The 23,331-nt window shown below is 36.0% G+C and overlaps 1 protein-coding gene across 6 annotated transcripts in view; it reads right to left on the reverse strand.

Annotated features, from left to right (window-relative positions):
* Positions 1-23,331, reverse strand: part of LOC100648854 (ABC transporter G family member 22) — a 280,612-nt gene that overhangs the window by 37,762 nt on the left and 219,519 nt on the right. For all 6 annotated transcript variants that reach the window (XM_003394445.4, XM_012320928.3, XM_012320933.3 and 3 more), the window contains 3 exons: positions 17,855-18,015; positions 14,168-14,337; positions 4,544-4,649 (listed from right to left, as the gene is read on the reverse strand). In XM_003394445.4, coding sequence (XP_003394493.2) covers positions 4,544-4,649; positions 14,168-14,337; positions 17,855-18,015 — 437 coding nt within the window. The remainder of the gene's footprint in view (positions 1-4,543; positions 4,650-14,167; positions 14,338-17,854; positions 18,016-23,331) is intronic.

The following is a 23,331-nucleotide window of genomic DNA, read 5'->3' on the forward strand; positions in this document are numbered from 1 at the left end:
AGAACCGGAGGGAAATTGAATGGAAGGGAGGTGAATTTATGGTTTCTGTATTTTGAAATTTTCTTTGTGACCTAGGTAATGCAACACTGAGAGATTTGCTTCTAAAGAGGAAAATAAAGTTTGTAGTAATTCTTCGAATTAAAATTGTTAAATACTCCAAGAAGCTTTTTTAGTAAAATATCTACGCTTGCGTCTAGCGCTGGAAATTCATTTTGCTTCGCAAATAATTGCCCCTTACTTTCAAATGGTCTTTACATTTTTATGATAAGTAGCTGTTAAATCAATTTATTGGAATAATTCCAATAGTTCTTTTTCGCAAATAACAGAAATGCGTTCGTAAAAGTTTTACGTATTTTCATTTACAAGTCAAAATGTACGATAAAATCTATAATACATAATAATACGATGTATACATAATATTTCAAAATAATATAATATAAATTTATATAAAAGTTTTACGTATTTTCATTTACAAGTGATACAGTTAAAATGTACAATAAAATCTATAATACATAATACAATAACAAAATATACAATGACCATCGCTGTGATTAACAATAAAAGGAACGAAATTTATTGTTATAGAAACAGTGGAAAAACGTCACTGTGTTCAATTTACTTATACAATTTCCTAATTACTTCATTTCCTTTCATAACTCTCAAACTCGTCCCGGGTTAACAATTAAAATCGATCAACAATCAAATCCCATTTCGTTCGCTGCAACGCTTCCGTCGCTATTACTGGATTCATTTTTCTCGTCGCGAAAATTATCGAAACTCGATATGAAGGTAAATTTCGGATCAACGACCAAAAAAGGAAACGAATGAAAATTCTCGTTCCATCGGTCCTTCCTCGATTGAAATATAAAATCGTTTCGTCTGGTCCTGAAAACGATTCCAAATTGGATTACGAACGCGACAAACCTGTAGCGCTGCTGCAAAAGCAGAAATAAAAAAAAAAAAAGAAGAATTCAATTCGAATTTATTCCCTATCCAATTAAATAAAAAAAATTGCTAGGTTGCTCATCAATGACGAAACACATCGGTCAAACGGATATCTCCATCGTAACGAAATAAAGTGAAAAAATCAAACAAAAAATTAACAGAGAAAAATGGTTTTTTACTGGCTGCTGCCCAATAAAATCGTTATTCAAGTTTTGTGATCACTTTTTATTACCTTTCACTTTTTCGTTGATTCAGAAAATAATTTAGAATGAAACAAATATGACGCTTGATGTGTTTCTTTTGCGTTTTTTTTTTCTTTTTTTAATACAACAGGAATTAGCCCACGTTCGATTCTTTTCGTTCCAAGTTCCACACTTCTTCTTTCGTTTAACGTTCAAAACGTCGATTATTTTTGTCTTTCATTTCCTAAATTTCATTTTTAACTCTGTTTTTAGCTTTTTATCGACGAAAAACTGTCGATAAAGCAAATAAAGAAATTTCAGGAAATTTTACAAAATATCATTAGGAATATTAAGGTATTTCTGTACCAAGGAGATTTCGTTCGAAAGAAAAAAGAAAATATCGATGTCTATCGATCCGAAGCATTAATTAATCAAGAAGTTAATCTTCCACGAGATTTCATAATCGAAGAACCAGATGCCAAACGATTTCATAATTTGCAAAACATTAACGGCTACTTTATTACGTAATAACTTCTTCATATAAATAAATATGTCTTTCTCGATCTCGTACGAATATACGTTCACAATGCTATTAAATTCAACCGGAGTCAAATCAGGTCAAACGTAGTTTGAAGGAAGCAACTTTCATCGAAACGTGGCTTTAAGTTAATCTTGGTTGGACTTCAAAGCGTTTCGAGGAATCGGGATAAACGATCGATGCTGGCAGAAACGATCGTGATTCAGCGAGCTGTAACGCGTCGCGATAACAAACGATTTCGCGAGTCTTTACGAGAAGGGATGAATGAATTACGATCGCGGAAATCGTCGATCAAAATCATAGGACCGAACGACGATGAGGAGGACGATGGCGAGCAACGATGGCGACCAGCGATGGCAACGCGACCAACTACGTTGCTGATGGCCCGTTTCTTACCTCTGGAAGTCATAAATCGCCACCGACTCCTCGTTCGGCGTCCATAAACAAATTATGGCGAATTTACACGGCTGCGACGCGAGAGATCGTCCCAGTTTCGCGAGCCCGCGCAGACGCTTTGATCTCCGTGGAAACAAATGCGAGAAATCGTGTGAAATTGGTGCTTTTTCGCAAAGTGATTTACAAAGATGTTCGAATACTCGTAGAAAACTTTTACGTATATATCGTACGTGTTGTCTAAAACGTATTGAAATTGTATTATGACTATAACGTGACACATTACGACTGTTACGATCAGGGAATGTATAAAGAAATCAGGAAATGAAAAGAAAGATATAAAGAAATGTATATGACGTTACGATCTGGAAATGTATGAAGAAACATGTTGAAAATGTAAGATACTTACTGCAAAGATATGTTTAGCTACAAATTGGCGCGCGTGTAGAAGGAATATAATATATAATATTCGATTTTATTTCAATTTTAAGCGATTCGATCAAGATAGAATTGAACAGTAACATTGTATTTGAAGATAAAACACGTTGGTTTATAGTAGGATGATTATGTAAAAGAAAATCTAAGGTGAGTGAATATTTTAATACGAAATAGACGATTTGGAATCACACATTAATTATTGTGTAAACTGTAGCAGTCATGATTCTTGTAATCGATCGGTATAATTGATGGTAAAATTTTTGCATCGAGTTTTGATTTATGTTGGTAGCGTTTGGTTGGGGTTGAAGTACGGTCGACGTTGCAACGAATTGATTTACGTAATTGGATATGTTATAACATTGTATAATTAAACATGTTGCGTGTGTGGTTACGGTATTTTTTACTTTGTCCTTGTTACGTAAATGTTGGCGCTTGATAAAAATTCGGGAGGGTAAAAATTGTTGCGAAATGTTTAATTGCATAAGGATACGATTGCAGCAAATAACTATTCTGTTTTTATCTTTCTCAGCATGTAGATAGGTACACGCAAATTATAATTCAGTTAAATATACAGTTATCTTCTCTGGAGTGAGGAATTTCAAATTTAATTAAAAAATAGTAGCAGCGGTAACGGTGTTATTTTCATTTGATATTAAAGACATTAACAATGCATCAAAGGAAAATATACCGTGGTTGCCACGTAATCTGACCTCATTGTTACAACATTGTAATAACAAATAAAATTCCCCTTTCGACCCACATATAAAATCCACGTTTTCCTTTATATCCTTTTACGTATTTTCTTTCAAAACATTTCGTTTTTATTTATAATCATAATCGTGAAACATAAAAAGTTAAAATAAAACGTATACCATAAAATTGGATCAAATAATGAAATTAAAAAAGAAATTAACGAAATGTCAGGAGTTACTTGACTTCAATTTTCATGTGAATTACTTGAACCTGAATTTAGTCAGCAAATTTGGGAACATTTTTCTGATACTTTTGTCATTAATCAAGTACAATATAACTTTAATATCTCATAGTTTGTTAATCTTAAAATAATTATCAAATACAAGAACTAGATATAAATATATCGCGCACATACAAGTGCACTTATAATAATCACATTCAAATGATCTAATAAGAAGACGAAGAAGGAAACCAGGAAATTCAACAAAATCCTAAATCTATGAGATTACGAATTAGCCATTTTAACCGTTCTGATAGTTTATCACTAATCAAATGAAATACTAGCTTTCCTAACCTCAAAATGATGGTCGAATACGAAAATCCGACATTAAAATATTGTTTGTAAATTTCTTTATAATAATCATTATATAAAAAAAGTAAATAAACAAGAAGTAAAATTAAGAAATTCGACAAAATTCTAAATCTATACCTACGAAGAATTACCGATTACCTACTCCTTTTAACGATTCCTAACCTCAAAACGATGGTCAAACACGAAAATTCGACATCAAAATATCGTTTGTAAATTTGTTTATAATAAGGATTATAAAAAAAGCAAATAAAGAAGAAGTGAAATTAAGAAATTCGACAAACTTTTAAATCCATAATTCTTCCTACGAAAAATTACCGATTACCTACTCCTTTTAACGATTCCTAACCTCAAAACGATGGTCAAACACGAAAATTCGACATCAAAATATCGTTTGTAAATTTGTTTATAATAAGGATTATAAAAAAAGCAAATAAAGAAGAAGTGAAATTAAGAAATTCGACAAACTTTTAAATCCATAATTCTTCCTACGAAAAATTACCGATTACCTACTCCTTTTAACGATTCCTAACCTCAAAACGATGGTCCAACACGAAAATTCGATATAATCATTTCGTGTGCAATCCAATCCAATATCGTAAGTCTTTTCAAACGACCAAATAAACAGATAAAACGATCGAATGAAGGTGAAAGAAGAAAAATGCAATAAAGTGAGACACTGTGGCGCGCAAAAGCAGGCCGCCACGTAGAGAACGACCGCAGGGGCTTGGCACGATCCGTCGATCGTGTCCGATCTATACTCACTGGTGTCTTGGCAGGCGGCGAGGTCGAGGACCTCGATGATATGATCCACGCACTGCATCTTCTGGGAGTGCGAAAACGTGTCCGGAAGCCTGAGCCTCGCCTGGTACTGAAACACACGAACAACAAGAACTGTCAGATCGAAAGAAACAAAAAATATCAAAAAAAGAAGAAAAAAGAAGAAAGAAGAGAAAGAAGAGAAAAATGTCGGATCGGCGATTAAATCGGCGAAAGCGTGCAACAGAAAACAGTAGATAGGAACGATGAGAAGGAAGATCGGTATCGTGGCAGACTTTACGGAAAGTTGAGACCGCCTTTTAACCCAAGCCACGGCCCCGTTTACGCATTAAACAGCAATGTAAGCAAAAGCCGGCGGCGTGGACGTGCATTTCCGTTTCGTAACATCCAGCCCACTTTGTGTCTATTATTACCATCTGACACGTACCCCCGGGGATGCACCGGTCCGCTCGTAATCGCGATCGTTAAATCAATTACGATAACGCGCTGCAGCAGCCGTTACGTTCCTTGCGAAACCCACCCAACAAGCCATTTTTCGATCCGGACGGGTCGTCACTTTGTTTCCTAGCCTCGTCTTTCTGTAGATTCTTTCAAGCTTTTGAAAGTCTTTCAGGTTGGTAGTTTTGGTAGATGAAGAGAGAATTTTGGTCGTTCAAACGATGGCTTTTCTTCCGTTTGGTGGGTCTCTGATCGTTTTTAGCTTCTTAAAGATATGTTTGTGGGAAGAGGGAATTTCAGTGGTTTGACAAGCATTCCCTGGTTATCTTGAATTTTTTGAAGGTCGATGGGTTTGGATGAATAGGCTATTTTCATAATTCGTAGGTGATTCTTTGGATCTACTGGCTTCTTGGTTATTTTCAACCAATTTAGTTCCTGAGTATTTTTAATATTTTGGGGGGGTTGATGAAATTTAGATAGAATTTCAGTGGTTTGTGAATGATTCTTTGGTTATTCTGGATTTTTTAAAGATCGAAAGGTTTGAATCAATGGATTATTTTGATAATTCTAAAGTAGTTCTTTGTATCTACCGGATTTTGTTCTTTCTGATAAAATTGACTGGAGAAAGAGTTCCAATGATTCGAGGACAGTTCCCTAAACTTGTTAATCCTTTGAAGGTCCTTTGAAGTTAACGTTGCAACTTTTTAAAAGTCCATAAAATAATAACACGTAAAAGAGAAAGGAATACTTAGAAAAGTACCACACTACTAACCGCAATATTAAAAATCGAATTCAATAAAACACGTTTATATTAAAACAAGTAAAACGTCGCCTTGGCGCAACATTTGTGCTTAACGAGTTAAACAGAAAGTTCGACATAAAACTGTTGTCTCTTTAGAAGGTGTATCCAACTTTTCCAAGTTAATACTCCAACCTTTTACAACTTCGAGAAATTATAAAATATAAACGAGTAAAGAAATACATAGCTACGAAAGTATAACCACTGTCTACTTGGCGTAATTGCTAACTACAGTATCAAAAGTCGAATTCAAGAATACGAGTTCGTTAAAACAAGTAAAACGTTGCTTCGACGCAACATTTGTGCTTAACGAGTTAAACAGGAAAATCAGAATCAAAAACCAGGAACACTGTCCCACCGACGATATTGGCATAACTACTTGGCGTAATTGCAGATCACGATATTAAAAAATCGAATTTAATAATAGTGTAATTTTATTAAAACAAACAAAACGTTGCTTCGAAGCAACATTTGTGCTCAACGAGCGAAATAGGAAGATCTGAGTCGAAAACCAGAAACGCTGTTCCAACGACGATCTTACCATCAACTTGCCAATTAAACAACGCACGAATTATGCAACGAAGGAACTGCGAACTTTGCAGCGAAGGAGGAAGCTACGTGTCATGTGTCAGGTTGTAACGAGCTACACCTTCGACAGCTCGATCAGGAAAGAGCCACCATCGGTCTTACGCGATTCTGCACGTAGCGCATGAACTTTCCTCGTCTTGAAACGCGTTCACGTGCATTCGATAATTCGGGGACACGGGAAGGCAAGCGTGTTAGTATCGAAGGGAAACGCGCGGCCACTGCCGCCTTTGGAATTCTTTCATGAACGTCGTTTGAAATTTTTCCTGGATTCTGTCCTGGAATTCGAGAAATTCACCAACCGAAAACAAAATGAATTCCAAGCTATTTGTTTTATTTTCCATGTACTGGAGTTTCAAGCGACGTCCAGTTATATTAAATTTTTCTTTCATTATATCTTATCTTCCGTTCTTAAGCCTAATTTGTGCAGTAGAATTTTTGTAGGTTTTGACTTGTTGGCCATGTCGTGTTTCGAAAACACATTCCTTGAAGGGAATTAGAATTTCAATAAAGACAGAACCAGGTTAGCTGTGTGATCAAAATTGGAAATTAAGGGACATTGTGTTTCTTTTTTAAAGGGACGCTTTCTATAAATAGTTTAGAAGGTTTAATTATGCAGGATAAAGGTTTGCGTCTAACATTATTGATATCAAAGAAAAAATACTGGAAGAGAAGCTTGACGAATAAGAAACTCGGAGAAAAGATGCACGAAAATTAAACTCAGCGTTCAATATATTTCATATTTGGCAGAAGGTACATTTACCTCATTTTTTCATTGTACGAACCCTTCAAATAAATAAAAATATCAGTTAAGAAAGCCTTCGTGCATCACGTAACAAAGCTATTTTGACTAAAATAAAATTCTACCAAATTTCGTAGGGAAGTAACTCATAATCCCTTACGTGTTTCAATGTTTCTACAGAATACATTTTACTACGAGATATTTATTGTTAAGTAAGTATAATTTTATACGAAGATTAATATAACAAATTAATTTGAGTAAGAATAATTCTTTCATAGAATGCACGAACAATTTCGTGTCCTATCTACATTGTCGATGATTGTATCTATAAATGTTTTACACAAATACCATAGTGTCTTGATAGACTTTTATGTACATACACATGTCCATACGTTTCTTTATTACTACGTAGATAAATACGTGCACAAGTTACCGAGTACAAAATATAATTCCACTACGATAGGAACGTTTTCGAAAGCAGTCAAAGGAAACGCTTACATGGAATACGATAGTTGGAATAATTTTCGATCGCTGATGCTCAACGATAAATAAAATCGATCGTTCCTTAGCCTCGTTGACTCATATTTCTGCTGGAATGGAAGGCTGGAACCAGGCGTTCGATGCCTCGCTGGTGGGCTTTTAAAATTCTATTATGTGCCTGATTAATAGTTCCACTTAATCATTCGACGAAAGTATGCGCAACTATATGAAACTACCGATAATGGTGGTCGACGCGGTTGGTTAACTTAAATCAATGTAAAGCAGCCAATTAAACAGCCCATTGTTTCCTAGCCGCCTATTTGAAATTCCACTCGAACGAAACCATTAAGCATTAGGCTTAATGAAAGGAAACTCGATTCTCATCTCTTGGTGATCGACGTGTTGCTGGCGAAAATTTACACGGCGACTGGAACAGCACTCGCGGATATTATTATCGCGGATATTACGTCGGAAACGGTTTGATTAATGCGTCGACGACTATGTACGGGGATTCAATTAAGGAGACTTTGATCGTTGGCTTTTTCCTTTAGAAAACGTAAAAACGACCAGGGAGAAACGGTAAAGGTTTATCCTTTCTTTCAGAAAATTGAATAATATATAGGGAGAAATGGTGTTTTAGAAAAATGTGTTATGAGAGAAAACTGTGAGAATTCAATAAAATATTTGTTCTAGTTTAGATCGACTGTGTAGTACGTGCTAGATCTGCTAGTATCACGATTGTTGTGCCAGAATGTACATTAATTGTTTTTTCCATTGATATTAGTATGCTATTTTTAAAAGTACTATCATTCATCATGGTACTATCATTCAAAAGAAAAGAATATAGCAATCTATTTTTATAAATATCTGCCTCAATTTTCCTCCAGTATTCAAGAAAAGAAAGCAAAATCTAATTTTTACTCCGGAATAATCAACTCTTAATAAATACCTAAGTACGAGTATACTGTATCAACAACGATATTACAATTGTAATTAACAAACAACTGAACAATTATAATTAAACATGCTATGACTTAAATAAAATAAGCATACGTAATATTAACACACGAGTGTCGTTTTTCTCTCTATGCTCTCTATATATGACGCGCACATGTTCGCGTTCACAAGTCTTTTTCGTAAAATTCTGCAAATTTTCTGCCGTCACCAGCAGCGGCATATTGCGTGAACCCGCTCCGTTGCGCACGTGTTAATTTTATTAAAAGCATCCACTTTATTCATTTATTAATTTATCAATTGCAAATAAAAAGAAAACGCAAACTCGCTATTTTCATACGTAACTTCACCATGGAAAATCGTAATAATTATTACACCGATATTTGTGCGAATTCACATTTCCACCGACGCAACTAAAACGATTTTTCCATACATATCAGTTATATCGTAACAAGTGTGTATCTCACTTTGCATGGCTTATTGAACAGAAGGTCTACATTATGTTTCTATCTTTATTATGTAGAACGCTATATTTATAATTGCATCACTTTTGCGTCAGAGGGTAAAATTATTACTTATACCGCCATGGCCCTAGTTTCACAATATCGGTTGATCTTCGGTTCTTTCGTGACGCTGTAGGCGGAAAGTTGTACTGCTTTCGCGAATAGTGGCGTATCTTGCGTTAAGTCAGTCTTATAATTCCGTTGAAAATAACTCAGCAAGATTTCCCTGTAAACCTTGAAAAATCTCTTCACTAAAATCTACGTTCTTTTTAATTGCGTTACCATCAATATCGGACATTGATACATTTTCGCATATCACGTGCATTTTCATTATTTTGCACTTTCCAATTTCTTACGCATACAAGATAAACGGCTTGTAAAATCGAATTTTTCCTTAGTCACGTTGTTAGTTTATCGCGCGTGGTCGGATTATTTTTGAATTGTTTTCGTGTGCACGCGGCTTAAGGTGGATGTCGGCTCGGTCGACACACCCTGCCTTGGCCGCGGCGGGCAACGCGGACGAACGTGCCATTTTCTCGACGGCCGGGAGTCCGTTACACAAGAGGATCCGTTATGCGGAGAGAGAAAGTGGCGGCCGACGATATTTCGCTGCGGGTATAGCGGTCGTCTCTCGGCCAGCAGGAAACTGGACTGCTCCAGAACGGAGCACGACCGTGAACGTCATCTCCGCCGGCTGGTTTCCATAGAACGACGGCGACGTGTCGGCCATCACGCTCCACGCGGAGAAAAGGGAAAGTGAGAGGTGGTCGAACCATACGTTCAATAGCTTTTCGATCAATCTATAGAGTATCGATTTTATAAATATCCAGGAAAAAGGTTTCGAACAAGAGAACAATGGGACGTTTCGATCGGAGGATGACGGAGTCAGGGGGACAAAATGTTGTAAGATTCAGGTCTGTTCGATTCCTTAACCAGACAAGGCGAGTCGAGGATTAGCTGCACACGATTCACATAATTAAACGAATTATTTCTAGATGGTTTCAATTTTAGGAAACGAAGGATGGAAGTTGTAATCAAATATGCAGTTTTCCACTTTCATCTGGAAAACTGAAATCAGTTTGGTTCCATTGGTACCATTGGTAAAACTGTTCGATCTTACGAATAATATTTTAATACGATACTACGTTACGATAGAAAATACGATAAAAGATTAGAGCGACAGAGTGAAATTTGAAAAAGTTGAGTCCAATAAAGAGGTGACTGGCCTAAAAAGTCATTGTCCTATTCAAGGCAGCTTTCTATGAAATCGGCGATACACAGGATATCCGAAAACAACAGACTGATGCAAAATTTGAAAACTCTCCTACGAGCCAAAACGACACAAAAATGAACACCTTACTAAATTGCGTTTGTTTTTGTTTCTCGATTATCTTCGTTGAACAATCGGCTAAAATATCTACAAAGAGTAGGAGGAGGAAACGTGGGGAGTCGGCGTAAAGGCGCGTCCATAATTGTAAGTACGGTGACAGGGATACGTTGACGGCGAGAGAAAGGCACGAGGAGGAAGAAATACGAGCCCGTGAACGAAAACAACGTGACACGACGAAGTAAGAGAATCGGAGAACGTAAAAAAAGGAGCGAGATAAACGATGGCAGCGGTTGCTTTAAGCGTATTATGCACGTAGGGAGACGGCGCCGAATGTTTTTGAAACACGTAAGACACGCGCTCGGCGGTTCACTGACCGAGTTATGACGTCACCACAACTCTCTCTCTCTCTCTCTTTTTCTTTCTTCACCTCTCTTTATCTCTTTTTTCTTCCTACCACCCTCTATTTGTCACGGGGCAACTCCTGTCTCCCTTGCCATAATCGAGAGGCCAACGTCCCGTTGGATCGGTTTCGTGTGTCACACACATGTGTTTCTCGAGTACTTACGTACTTACTTGCTATCGTGAATGTTTCTTCGACATCTATATCGTATATCTATCTTTGTTTCTGTGCTTAAAGAAATTTTATTTTTGGCAGTTTCGTTGTTTGAGACGCGAAGGGATCAACGTCACGTTTATGAAGACTGATCGCTCGATCGTTTGAAGAATGAAGTACTAGTCGTTCTAGATCGCTCTCTGACGATAGAATTAAGAATTTTCGTCGTTTGTGCGCTGGGGAAATTTTAGGCGATTGTTTTGTTACGTAGATTATGAAGAGGACAGGGTTTATTAAGGTTAATTGGTCGGTCCGCGAACAATTAAATGGTAATTACTTATTCCAGTAGCTACTGTGGTTAGGACATTTTCAAAAATCCAGTTGGTTCGTGGTATATTCTCTTTCGTGAAAATTTCCCGACCGAAACTAACAATTTCTCTTATACGACGTTGACAAGTTTAACGATAAAACAAATATAAGTTTCGACAAATAAATTTAAAAGGTTACAACCAACCGCTATACTATTATTTCGAAGGTATAAGGAGTATGGAAATTTCCATTAAACATCTTGTAAGAATTCCTTATTTATACTGTGAAAAGTAAGAAACATCGGCAAACTTGTAATTCACTGTAATTCGAAACACAGGAAAGTGTCTAATTTGAAAGAGTATCTCGCCGAAGTGAAACAGAATAAATTTATGCGTCTAATTTCGTGAACATTCCAGTTCACATGTTCGGACCAAACTTGAAAATGAAACGTCAAAACAAAGCGCAACGTACCTACTGATAACACGATTGAAATCCGAAGAATAACAAATATACGTATCGTCCATTCGAACATTCGCTGTGACAGTCTAAAATCTAAAATCCCCAATAAATCGAATCAATTCGCTAATGGATGATTGCGACACCTTCCTGGCGTGTTAAATCCGCGAAAATGCAACGGTCGGTTGGTTGGCTTGTAGCCTGCATTCCAGGCGATCCCGCGCCCGAGGTGTCCTCCTAATTTTCTGTCGCGAAGCCTTCATAAATTTCGCGCGGAACTTGGCACGCACGCAGCGTGCCGATTTTCCTGGAAAACAGGGAAACACCGCGGGCCAGAATCAGCCGCTTCCTATTTCGCCAGTCGGCCCCGGAATCGGCCGATCTTGTCTAGCGTGTCTGACTATGTCTCTCTGTTTCTACTTGCGCTCGTCTGGCGGTAAATGTGCACGATTTATGAGTTTCTCTGCCATCGAAGCGTTTCTTTCTACCGACGGTAACAAGATTGCACCTTTTGTCGATTATTAATTCACTTTGATCCTTCTTTTTTTAGTATATATATTTTTTAACAGATATATATATAAATAAAACATGAATCTTCACTATATATATATAGTGAAGATTCATGTTTTATTTTCTGACGAGGTACTTGTAAGAAAATTGCTTTTAAATATTGCTAAATAAATATTACAAATATCGCTTTCTAGGCGTTATTTATATTGTTTGTATATTATTTATATTATTCATATTATACTATTGTATTGTAATATTTATGTTAGATGCGAGTACTTTTTTCTAAAGTCTTCTAATTAAAGTATTATTTATATTATGTTTATTTGTTTGGGAATAGATATTTAATTTGCTGTATTCCGATTAATTTCTATTCAATTATAGTGAACTATGGATATTCCGTACGATATTATCTTGACGACTACATGACTAGTTTTCATCGCTGTAGAACAGTCATTATTTTATATATTCTCTATATAAATGAATCAAACGATACAAAGAGAGATAACGTGAATGAATTGAATGTAATATTTTCAAGAATCATTATTTCGCCGTAAATAAGAACGCTAAGAATAAATTAGCATAGAACAGTACAGTAATCAACGCCCGATGTGTATTAATGTACGATTGAACGAATTTATAAGAAATTAGATCTAAGAAGAAACGAATTCTTTATCCTTGTTGTTAATGACAGGAGTAATCTTTTACGTCCAATTATAAAATATTTTAAAGAAATAATTTTCTCGTTCTACTATTCCACTATCGCAAGAATCGAAATTATTTCGCGCTGATTTAGCCGATTTACATTAGATTTCGTACTATTAATTAGTACGGGCACGATTAACGAAATTTATTTAGTCGAATTTAAATAAGCTGCATGGAACACACGATCGAATCGAGTTTCGTTATAATTTGGAGGATAAATACTTCTTTTTTTTTTTTAGTATCTATTGTTTTATGACAGGTTCAGAGCCTAAAGAAAAGGTCCGGCATTTTTTTCGTAATCGCGTACATGGATGCAAATTCGATGGGTTTTATGACAGGGATCTTTGGGCTTCGTTTAATGGGAACTCGTTCCATCGGTTTTATCGTTCGATGGAGTGATCGTTGGAATTTATCGGTCCGCTCCATTATTATGCCGAGAGAAATATTTAGACTTTTGCCATTTGATAAGATCGGTTTTATGGAAATTGCTCGCTTTTACGAGGAAAGATTTCGCTACGAACACAATATATAAATGTATATAAATATCAAAGCTTTTCTCTTTTGCTTCGATTCTTTCCCTACTTCTCACGGAACGATCGCAACTACATTCGATTAGATAGTCATCTTTATGCTTCTATGTTCTATGAAATACATTCGAAAGCACGAAACGAGCATTTCTGACTGATTAAACTGATAAATTCCTTCACTTCTATATTTTCATTTTATAACACGTTTTCTACGAAAGTATCAATTGTCTTTTTTTTTTTTAAACAAAATGCGCGAAGCTACTGTCATAATAATAATAATCTCTCACTGATTAAACCCATAGATTCGTTCGTTTTTATATGACATAGTATTCTGTAAACGTATTGGTATATTTTCTACGAAGGAGATAATATTTCGAAACAAAAAGCTTAATTCTATACGAAATTACTATCGTACAAATATTTTCTGATCGATCGAACCGATAAATTCGTTCACTTTTACATTCTTTGCTATTTTGTACGTGCATTAATATATTTTCTGCGAATGTAGCAATCTTTTTACTACAACAAGAGTACTACATATACGAAATTACTGTCGTAAAAGTACTTTCTCGTTGATTGAACAAATCAATTTGTTCGTTTTTCAATATTCTCTGATATTCTATGGGCGTGTTAATAAATTTTGTTAATACGTCGAAGTAAAACGACTAATTCGTCGACGTGAGACGTGATTGTTGAGAAAGATAAAAGGTAGTAGACTGACCTCGAGAGTCTGTCGTAATGTGAGATCGGGAAAGAAAACGTCCTGCTGTTGCACGTAACAGATTCTTCTGCGCCATCTTTTCGTCAGCCTTTCACGATTCAGCCAGATTTCACCCCCGTCCACGCCTACACGGCCTGACAGGCAGTTCAATAACGTCGTTTTGCCGCAACCTGTTCAAATAAAATCAACATTTACATTTATCGGAAGGACAGACGTTCAGGAAATGTTACTCTTATATCATATCAAATATACCTCCACTTATATTATACTAAAATTTAACGTGCAAGCTATTTGAATTTTAATTCTTGTATAATCGGATGATATTAATTCTGTAATCTCAAGAAGCAAACTGTCTTTAGATCAAGTTCATTTATTTTATAAATTGCGTTATATGTATCATCCTTTCGTAGTTTTCACCACTTCGCCCAGACTTTCTTCTCGTTGCACGATATTTGAATAATAAATCAAATTTAAATAACTCAAGAAAGTAGCTTGCAATTGGCGACTAAAAAAATTGCCCTATTTCTCCTTTTTGTTTCGCAAAATCTTACACAAAATCGCCGAGCTTAAATGAACGAGGAAACTAAATTAGAACCATTGACACTAATTAGCAATTGAAAAAATTTCTCACCCTTCCTCCTTCCTTTTTATTTCACAAAATTTTATAGAAATTCTAGCGTCATTAAAAATATCCAACTTGGATAAACCAAGAAACTGGTTGAAAATTACTGGCACCAATTAGCGACTAAAAAAAATGTTCTCATCCCTCCTTCTTTATTTCATAATATGTAACACATGATATTTTACTTAAATAAACTTAAATAAACCAAGAAACTGGCTGAAGAACGCTGACACCAATTAGCAAGCTGAAGAAAATTCCTCATTCTTTCTTCTTCCCTTTTATTGCGCAAAATTTCACACAAATCCTAGCTTCATTAACAATAAATCTCGCCAACTTACTTTTAACGAAGAAACTAATTTAAAATCACCGAATGGAAAAATTCCTCTTTCTCTTTTTCCTTTCACAAAATCATACCACAAAAATTCCAAGTTTCCATAAACCAAGAAACTAACCGATCATTGAAAAAATCATTGACACCGGTTAACAATTGAAAACTATCTCTCCCTCCTCCTCCCTTCTTTCCTTCTTCTTTCACATAATTCTACACACATCGCACAGCTCGGTGAACAAACGGAGGCAGCTAACTTAAAACCACCGACACCAATTAACAATCGAAAATATTTCCCTCTTTTCCTCTTCTTTCATAAAATCGTGCACGAATGGCTGCATTAAAAATACCAAGCATAAATAAACCAAGAAACCAGCTGAAATTCACTGACACCAATTACCAACCGAGGAAACCGAAAACCTACATAAAGCAACATAGTGTTTCGTGACAGGAAAGCGTATGCAATATCGAAAGGGTAAAATGTATGTAATCCGACTGGACGAGGTTCGCCCATTGAATGCTTAAGTCTTGAACAAGCAGCGTGCCGAGGGTCGGAATAGTAGATTTTATTCCTAGAATCGTCGCCATTCGGCCAAGATATACGATGCCCGACGTGGAAATACGCTTGGCGCGTTCGGTTCGACCGGCGACGTTAACGACAAACCGTGAAACGGCCGGAGTGCACGGATGATTTGTACTCGCGTGCCCCGTACACGCGGGCTTGCGGCTTGTTAAACGAATATCAAGGGGAGAAACGACGAATCTCGCGATAAATATCGCGCCAGCGTATCGCTCGTTACCAAGGCACGATACTCGCGTAGCCAGCGATCCTTGTCGCGTTTAAACATAGAAGAACCGCCGTGAATTTACCCTTAGGATAGCGATCAGACACCATTCGACGCGTGCTGAATACAAAGAGCGGTGTTCCGCTGATCTTGTTTTCCAGATTCTGATTGATTCCGATTTATTATCGGAGCAGCATGAATTTCAGTTTTTCGATTACCGCTACGTAGCATACATCGATCAGTGGACCGATTACACCGATTCATTGTTAGCGGAGGGTGAATTTTTTTGTTCGTTACCAAATCCTATGTATTTATCGATCGGTGTTTTTGCATATTCGAATTTTGGTGAAGAGGATAAAAGAAATATGGTGTAAGCAGAGATCCGATCTGGCAAGTATCGTATTATATATTTCGGATCTGTTCATTATTTGTTAGTAAATAAATAAATATATTTATGTATAGCTAATAGCGCACGATGAATTTCGCAATAAATTTCATAATGCGTTCTGAACAAAAATGTAAACCCTGACATTGGTTTATGAATGACCTGTTCTAAAATATATTGCAATTATCGAAATAAACGAAAATGAGTTAAAATATTCACAAGGAACAAAACACGTCTCTCTACATTATTTACAACAACCAACAAGCAATTTTTATCATAAAAAGAAATTGGACGTTTTTTTACGACTTTTGACCATTTTAATCAGAACCCAGAGAGGGTTGATCGAAGTTCTACGATGTTTGCTATTTATATTCTGGGACTTGCAAATATAATATGAAGAATATGAACTCCAATAATTTGTCTCTTAATTCCAACCTTGTCCTCGGTAACTAAAGGCATCGTTGATGAACGTTGCGAAATATGGCGAATGTGCACACAAGTTCTCAAATAGAAGCAAAGGGGGAGGACGAGTTACGAGCGCGAAATGGCTGAAGCAGAGGCCGCGAAATAAACGAATGACGCAAACTGCCACGAAATTGTCCAATAGAGGGCCACGGAAACCCGATCGGGTCATCAGCATTCGCGAGAATCGCTACGAAACAAACGGTCAATTAGTCTAAACGAGGCGAACGAAATTTTTCTCTGGCCGAAAAATTGCGCTGATCGTTCTACGCCGTGATAAATATGCATGTCGCGTCACGATCGTCCTATGAGTTTACTTTTCAAGCAATGGAAAGGGCAAAGACGTGGCATGGATGAATTTAGTCCAATGTAAAAATAACAACACGTACTAGAATAATTATACCGACGATACAGTTGCACGTTAAAACGTCAAAAAATAATTTCGACATGAAAAATCTATCATTGCATCGCATATATCTTCATATCGGAAGACTGTTTAAAAGATAAGCCGCAGATTTTAACGAAGAATTTGATCAACAAGAAAGTCAATTAATTGGCAAACAATTCGATAAACTATCGTTCCTTTTTCGGAAGTAAAATTTACACAATCCATCGATAGAAGAAAGTTCGATGATACAAAATAAATGACATCCTACCGATTGGTAGAATCATTTTTAACTTTTAAATCACTTAAACCGTATAGAAAATTCCTAAACCTCTACCAACGAAGATTTGCTTTATCTCTCGATCAATCGCTAAATCAATTCTGCCAAGAAGAGAAACTATTGCTGCCAGCTTTCGTACAACCAATCTGTCGGAAGATTGAAGGATTATTCCGATTCAGGGGATCGGAGACCAGAGGGTGGAGTATTCTTAACCCTCATCCATCCCTCAGTCTACCAATTTAATTTCTAACTTGACGTCGAACTACGTCTAACTTGACGCACGATGGTAAAGAAAATCCGTATAATGAAAATATAGATACATATAGCATTTAGAAACTTTTTTATCAGACAGTTGATGCAACCAAGTTGATCCAAGTTTGCGTCATAAAGGGGTTAATATCGCGCGTTAATATTAATTTGTTAATATGAATGTACGTTACCTGAGGGGCCCATGACGGCCAAAAGTTCGCCGGGTTTAACAACGCCCGAGACATCTCGGAGGAGGGCTCGTTTCTCCTTGACCACCTGCAACCCCCGGAAGATTAGCTGCACCGGACGAGAATCCAGCGGGTACACCAACTGCAACGCTGAGCTTTCCACTCTGCAACAAACGATAGAAGGTTCAATCGAAATGCTCTAGTTTCATTCGGTTCGATTTCAAAGATAGAGATCTAATTTCCTTTGTTGATCTTCCATTGGAAAATTGGCGAGGATGCCTCTCTATAGGATTGGTTCGTGCTCGTCGATATGTCTGGGTCGAAGGGAAAGTTTCCCGAAGGATTTATTTAATCGACGAGCTCGCTTCTTCGATGTACTTTGTCTTCGTCGTTTCGAATTTCTTTCTATTTACTTGTTCGTCACGTTAATCCGTTTGTTTCTCATTTTCACGCAATACTTTTTGTCGTATTCTATATACTGTTACCTGTTTAATATGCTTCGCATGAATCGCGTAGAAACGTATGGTTTTTATATCGAGGCGTTGAATCAATTTTTAATCGCAGCAATTTTTTAAAAGACAAAGTTTTTTCAAATACAAGGATTTTATGTATTGAAGTTTGTATCGAGATAGATTTCATAAATGAAAATTTCTATTAAAGTAGATGCGAGTACTTGACGATTCATATTAACGTAATGCACCGTTCAGTGGAGAGGTGGGGATTAACAGAATTCTAATTAATTTGTTACGAAATTAATTTGATTACGAAATGGCGTAAGTCTGAAACTAAAAGAAGTCGAATTCTTCGTTTCTTGAACGTCCTATCGATCTACGTTACGACAATATATACAATATAATGAAATCTATACTCGATCGAAATCACTTTCATAGTCACTGACACAGTTAGTCATGGAAAATTTTCGCTAGTTTTCCACGTCTCTTGTATACAGTTTAATACGTAATTCGGACAAATTCTGTCATTTGAAGACGAAGTTTGTTTCTGACATACAATCGGAGAGGATTTCGAAACCTTTTAGCGAACCGACCAGCTGCCAGAGCAACCGTCTGACAAACGCTCGGCTTCATAATAACAATGACGTGCCATCGGAGCTATTTCGCGACAGTAATTAAAGACCGACACGCGTTACGCCACGAATCAGACCGCGTCGAACAAGATCTGGCTCGCTTTCAAATGAAATTTCCTACACGTTCCTCGTCCTCTGCCTCATCGGAATAACCTCCTTCTCCTTCCTATCCAAGTACTTTCCATCGTTCGCAGTACATTCAGGCGTACGACCATTATTACATTGAGCAATCTAAAATAACAAATCAAATTGAATGGCGACCGGTAACAAAGGTCCGAACCACATTTAGTACATTTCCAGATAAAATGGCTTTTAAGCTACATTGTTCCATAACTTCCAAGCGCCTAACGCGCTTCCAGTGTTTAACATTAAATCGTCTGCTGACGCGATATCTGCAACCTGTGTGTACTGGAACCAGATCTACTACAGGCACTGTAAAACCGTAAATTCACTGTTAAACTGGTCGATTCTGACCAAACTTATTCTCGCTTGCTATACGATTCTTAACGTCTTACGTAGCCACACAGTGTTACGATTATTCGACGAAACGAAGAATAGCGACTTGTGTGAATCTGATAACGATCTTCTTTAGGAGACGAGAAAATTGTACGTTGATCGATTTAGGAGACGATAGCGTTGTTAAAAGTTTTGAGAATTATTGAGTTGGCAGCTAAGTGATTGCGGATTTTGTCATTTGGTGGTATTGACAAAATCCGCAATCACTTAGTTGCCAACCCAATATTAAGGATTTTAATTGTTCAAAAAGGTGGAATAAAGCTCTGAATAATTAGAAAGCTCGGCTCACCGATTCGCACATTCGTGTCCGGATATAAAAATTAGAATAAACGCGCTGCATGGATCTATGGGAAATTTTAATTTCAATTTTTATACGCGAATATCTCGAGGTCGAATGATGGCAATGGATAACAACGACGGTATAGTTATTAATATCGTTAAATTTGTTTTTCACGCTCTTCGGAGATATCGAAAAATAAAATATAGAGATCTAGCTATAATGATATCGATGATCTTAAAATCTCGTATAAAGGGTGACGGTGATGAAAAATTATTTTTAATGGAGTAACCTTATCGTGAGAAGCTTTTTCATATAACAATAAATAAATAAAGGATACTTAGCTTGGGAAATTATTTGGAGGAGAGTAAACGAGAAATAGTGTGCGATTTTCGCGGGAGACGTTCGCCGTGATTCTGCACGTGTAATCGAAATGAAAATTCAGTTTATTTCAAAATAAACCAGCGGAGATTTCAACGAGCGCAAAAACGGGGATCATCCAGTTGCGGCTGGCAAAAAGTTCGTTTCGCAACGTGTCACGATGTTCGTCGAAGAGAAAGGCAAGAAAGAGATGCTTAGGAAGACACGTAAAACAGCTGTGCCTCTGTAGGTTCTTTGATAAAAAACGTTTTCGACGTGAAATTGATTAATCTGTTAGGCACTTGTAACGTCATGTGGCTTAGAGGAAATTACATGCAGATGTACCTAATTTTTGTCTGTCCAAAAAAGACGAAACTATATCTTAAAGATAAAAAAAAGAAAAAAGGAGAATTTAACAACTCATTTTACAACATACAAAATGAAAATAAATAAATATTTATAATATACAGACACGATTAGAATGCTATGATATTTGAAATATATTTTGCATGTAGAATTTTTATTATCAACAGTTTTGTATTAAGAATCCCTATCTTTATATTATTATTGCTAGTTTTGAAAGAGAGATCGATTTATAACGTTGCTGTGCTTTTTATTAACTCTCTTTATTTTCCAAATTTTTGGAGATCCTGCAATTTGATAATTGTTAGACATCAATCACTAATTGGTGGATCGTGAATATTTATGCATTTAAGCGCGCAAAAATGTACACGGTATTCACAGTAAATTATTCGGTATAATAGACAAATTAGAAAAGAATGAAAGGTATACAATTTAAAGGTTCCAACAATATATGCGATATCATATCGCGAAAGTTATTATAAAAATATTGTTATCAGATCGCGAATGTTTATATATATTTATAGAAGATTCAAAGCTGCTAAAATTTGCAAAATTCCATATTTACAATACATATGATACAATATCCAAGATAACGTATACATGGTAATATATTATTTATCATTATTATTTATTTATTATTACTTAGTCCGTGCCTTTCGGTTCACCAGCTAAAATAAATCTCCATGTTACGTTTCCTAAAAATTATATTCACGAAATTACCAATTTGTTTGAACATCCGTGATGCAATAATTATAAAAAAAAAAAATCCTAAAGACCTCTGTAACCGACGAATACGTATCGGTTAAGATTTCCATTCCACAATTAAGAACTTACTCATCCTATGCGACCCTTTCACTTGCATTACAAACACATTACGCCATCGTCGATTTACAAAAGTTAAGATCGATCTAGCTAAATCTGCTTACTTCCCTGTCATTAATTTCGCGTAATTCTTCGTGTCTAAAGAAATATCTGATTAAGAAAGCAACTGCTTAACTAATGCTCCTAGTTCGACATCTAAATAGAAACGTGTTAATTTAATCGCGTTGAAAACGGTGAATGACGTTGAATTGGCAAGAAACTGTCGATAATTATCCGCCATTAACGATGGTAATCAAAATTATTTCGTGTCGATTTCAATTACATCGACTTGGGAAGAACCTTAACGACCATCGTCTGGGAGAACACGTTTAATAAAACGATATATCGGTTTCGCAAGCATTCGGTTGGTCTTCCTGGAAGAAAGAAAAGACTGGACGATCAAAGAGGAACGATCGTTTCGCGTTTTTCTCTCGATTAATATGATCGTACTCGTACAGGGAAGAAATTGCGCGCTCTTCGTATTAATCTCAATTATGTTGTCAAACTGCATGGCGTAATAGTTGTATCGAGTAAAAGTTCAATTTCGTTTGAGGGGAAAAAGTCGATGAGAGGAAAAACTGAGAGAATCGGCCGTTCGATCGACGTTTCTTTAATTAAAATTCCTATCAAGTTGACAAATTAAGTCTCGATCATTCTACGATCCTGTCCTATGATCGAATCGAACGTTTTTGATGATTGAAAAAATTCCCAATAAATGATTTTAATAATTTAAATAATACCTTTTTTTTAAAATCTTTTTTAAATAAAAATACTAAATTAAATAATAGCATTTTTAGTGTATTTAGAAATACACGGTTATTTGTAATAAATTGGATATAATTGGGAATGGGTTTAATTATTCTGGACAATTGTAATAATTGCAAAAGTTTTAATAATTATCTTTAATAATTTTAGTAATCGAGAATATCTTGGATAATCGGTTTTAATCAAACTGATAATCGAAAATAACTTTAATAGTTTTAATAATTGGTAAAATGTCACCTCTTGTAAGATAAGTAAAAGGATTAATGAAAAGGCAACTCTAGAAAATGAAATTAGGACATGGATTAGGAACGACATTTATTTGAAATTCCAAGTGGTAGAATTAGCTCTAAAGTCAATTTAAATAGTTTTATGATTGTTTTAAAAGGCAATGTAATAGCAGGTTCTTTCATTAAAATTCTCCGTGCAAGACGGTAAACTGAACTTCCGTTCGAGGCAACCTCGATTGTTTTACGACGATTCATTTCGATGCAAAATTACTTGCAAGTGGAAGTTGAACGATTTCGAAGACGAGAAAGCGTGCACTCGGTTCGTTGGATCGAAATTCTTCCGGCGAGAGGGCAATCCAAACTTTTCTCGTATCAATTTCAATTGCTTTTAAATCGTAAGTAATGCCTTTTAACGAGGAAATAATTTCATCGTAAACCCGAGGTAACTTACAAGTTCTCGGAATAATTAATTTTTCTAGTTTCTGATTAATAGAAATTTATATGAAATTTAATAGAATAGAAAATAGCATTCGTCTGACTCTTTTCTATCGAAAATTCCATCGGAAATCGCGATAATGTTACATTAGCTCGATTAGTTGACTTTTTAAAGAATCAAAGAATCAAAGAATCCAAAGAATCTTTTCCCACCGCGTACGAAACTAATTTCCCAGGAATATTCAAAGAATTACAACAACCTTGCGTTTTCTATACCTTAAACATCTTCCAAACTACATCCATCATTCTTCGTTTGAAATTCTTCGACGAAAAACCACTGTTCTGTTGGCATTTTAAAAATCATTTCAAAGCAAACCTACTCACTGCATCGATTCTCTTGCTCGTAAATAATTTCCTAATAAAAGAAGATTCAATGTAACCACATTGTTACATGCATCATCTATCCGGTACGTCCATCAATTTGAAATTCTTCGGTCAAAGATCATTGTCTGCCTCGCAAAGCAAAGCAAAGCTGGCGTTGCATCGATTCAAAAGATTCCAAGGAAACCCTCTCCTTTCGTAATGAAAAATA

Source organism: Bombus terrestris, chromosome 3, assembly GCF_910591885.1.
Source record: "Bombus terrestris chromosome 3, iyBomTerr1.2, whole genome shotgun sequence".
In the NCBI taxonomy this organism is placed as follows: Eukaryota; Metazoa; Arthropoda; class Insecta; order Hymenoptera; family Apidae; genus Bombus; species Bombus terrestris.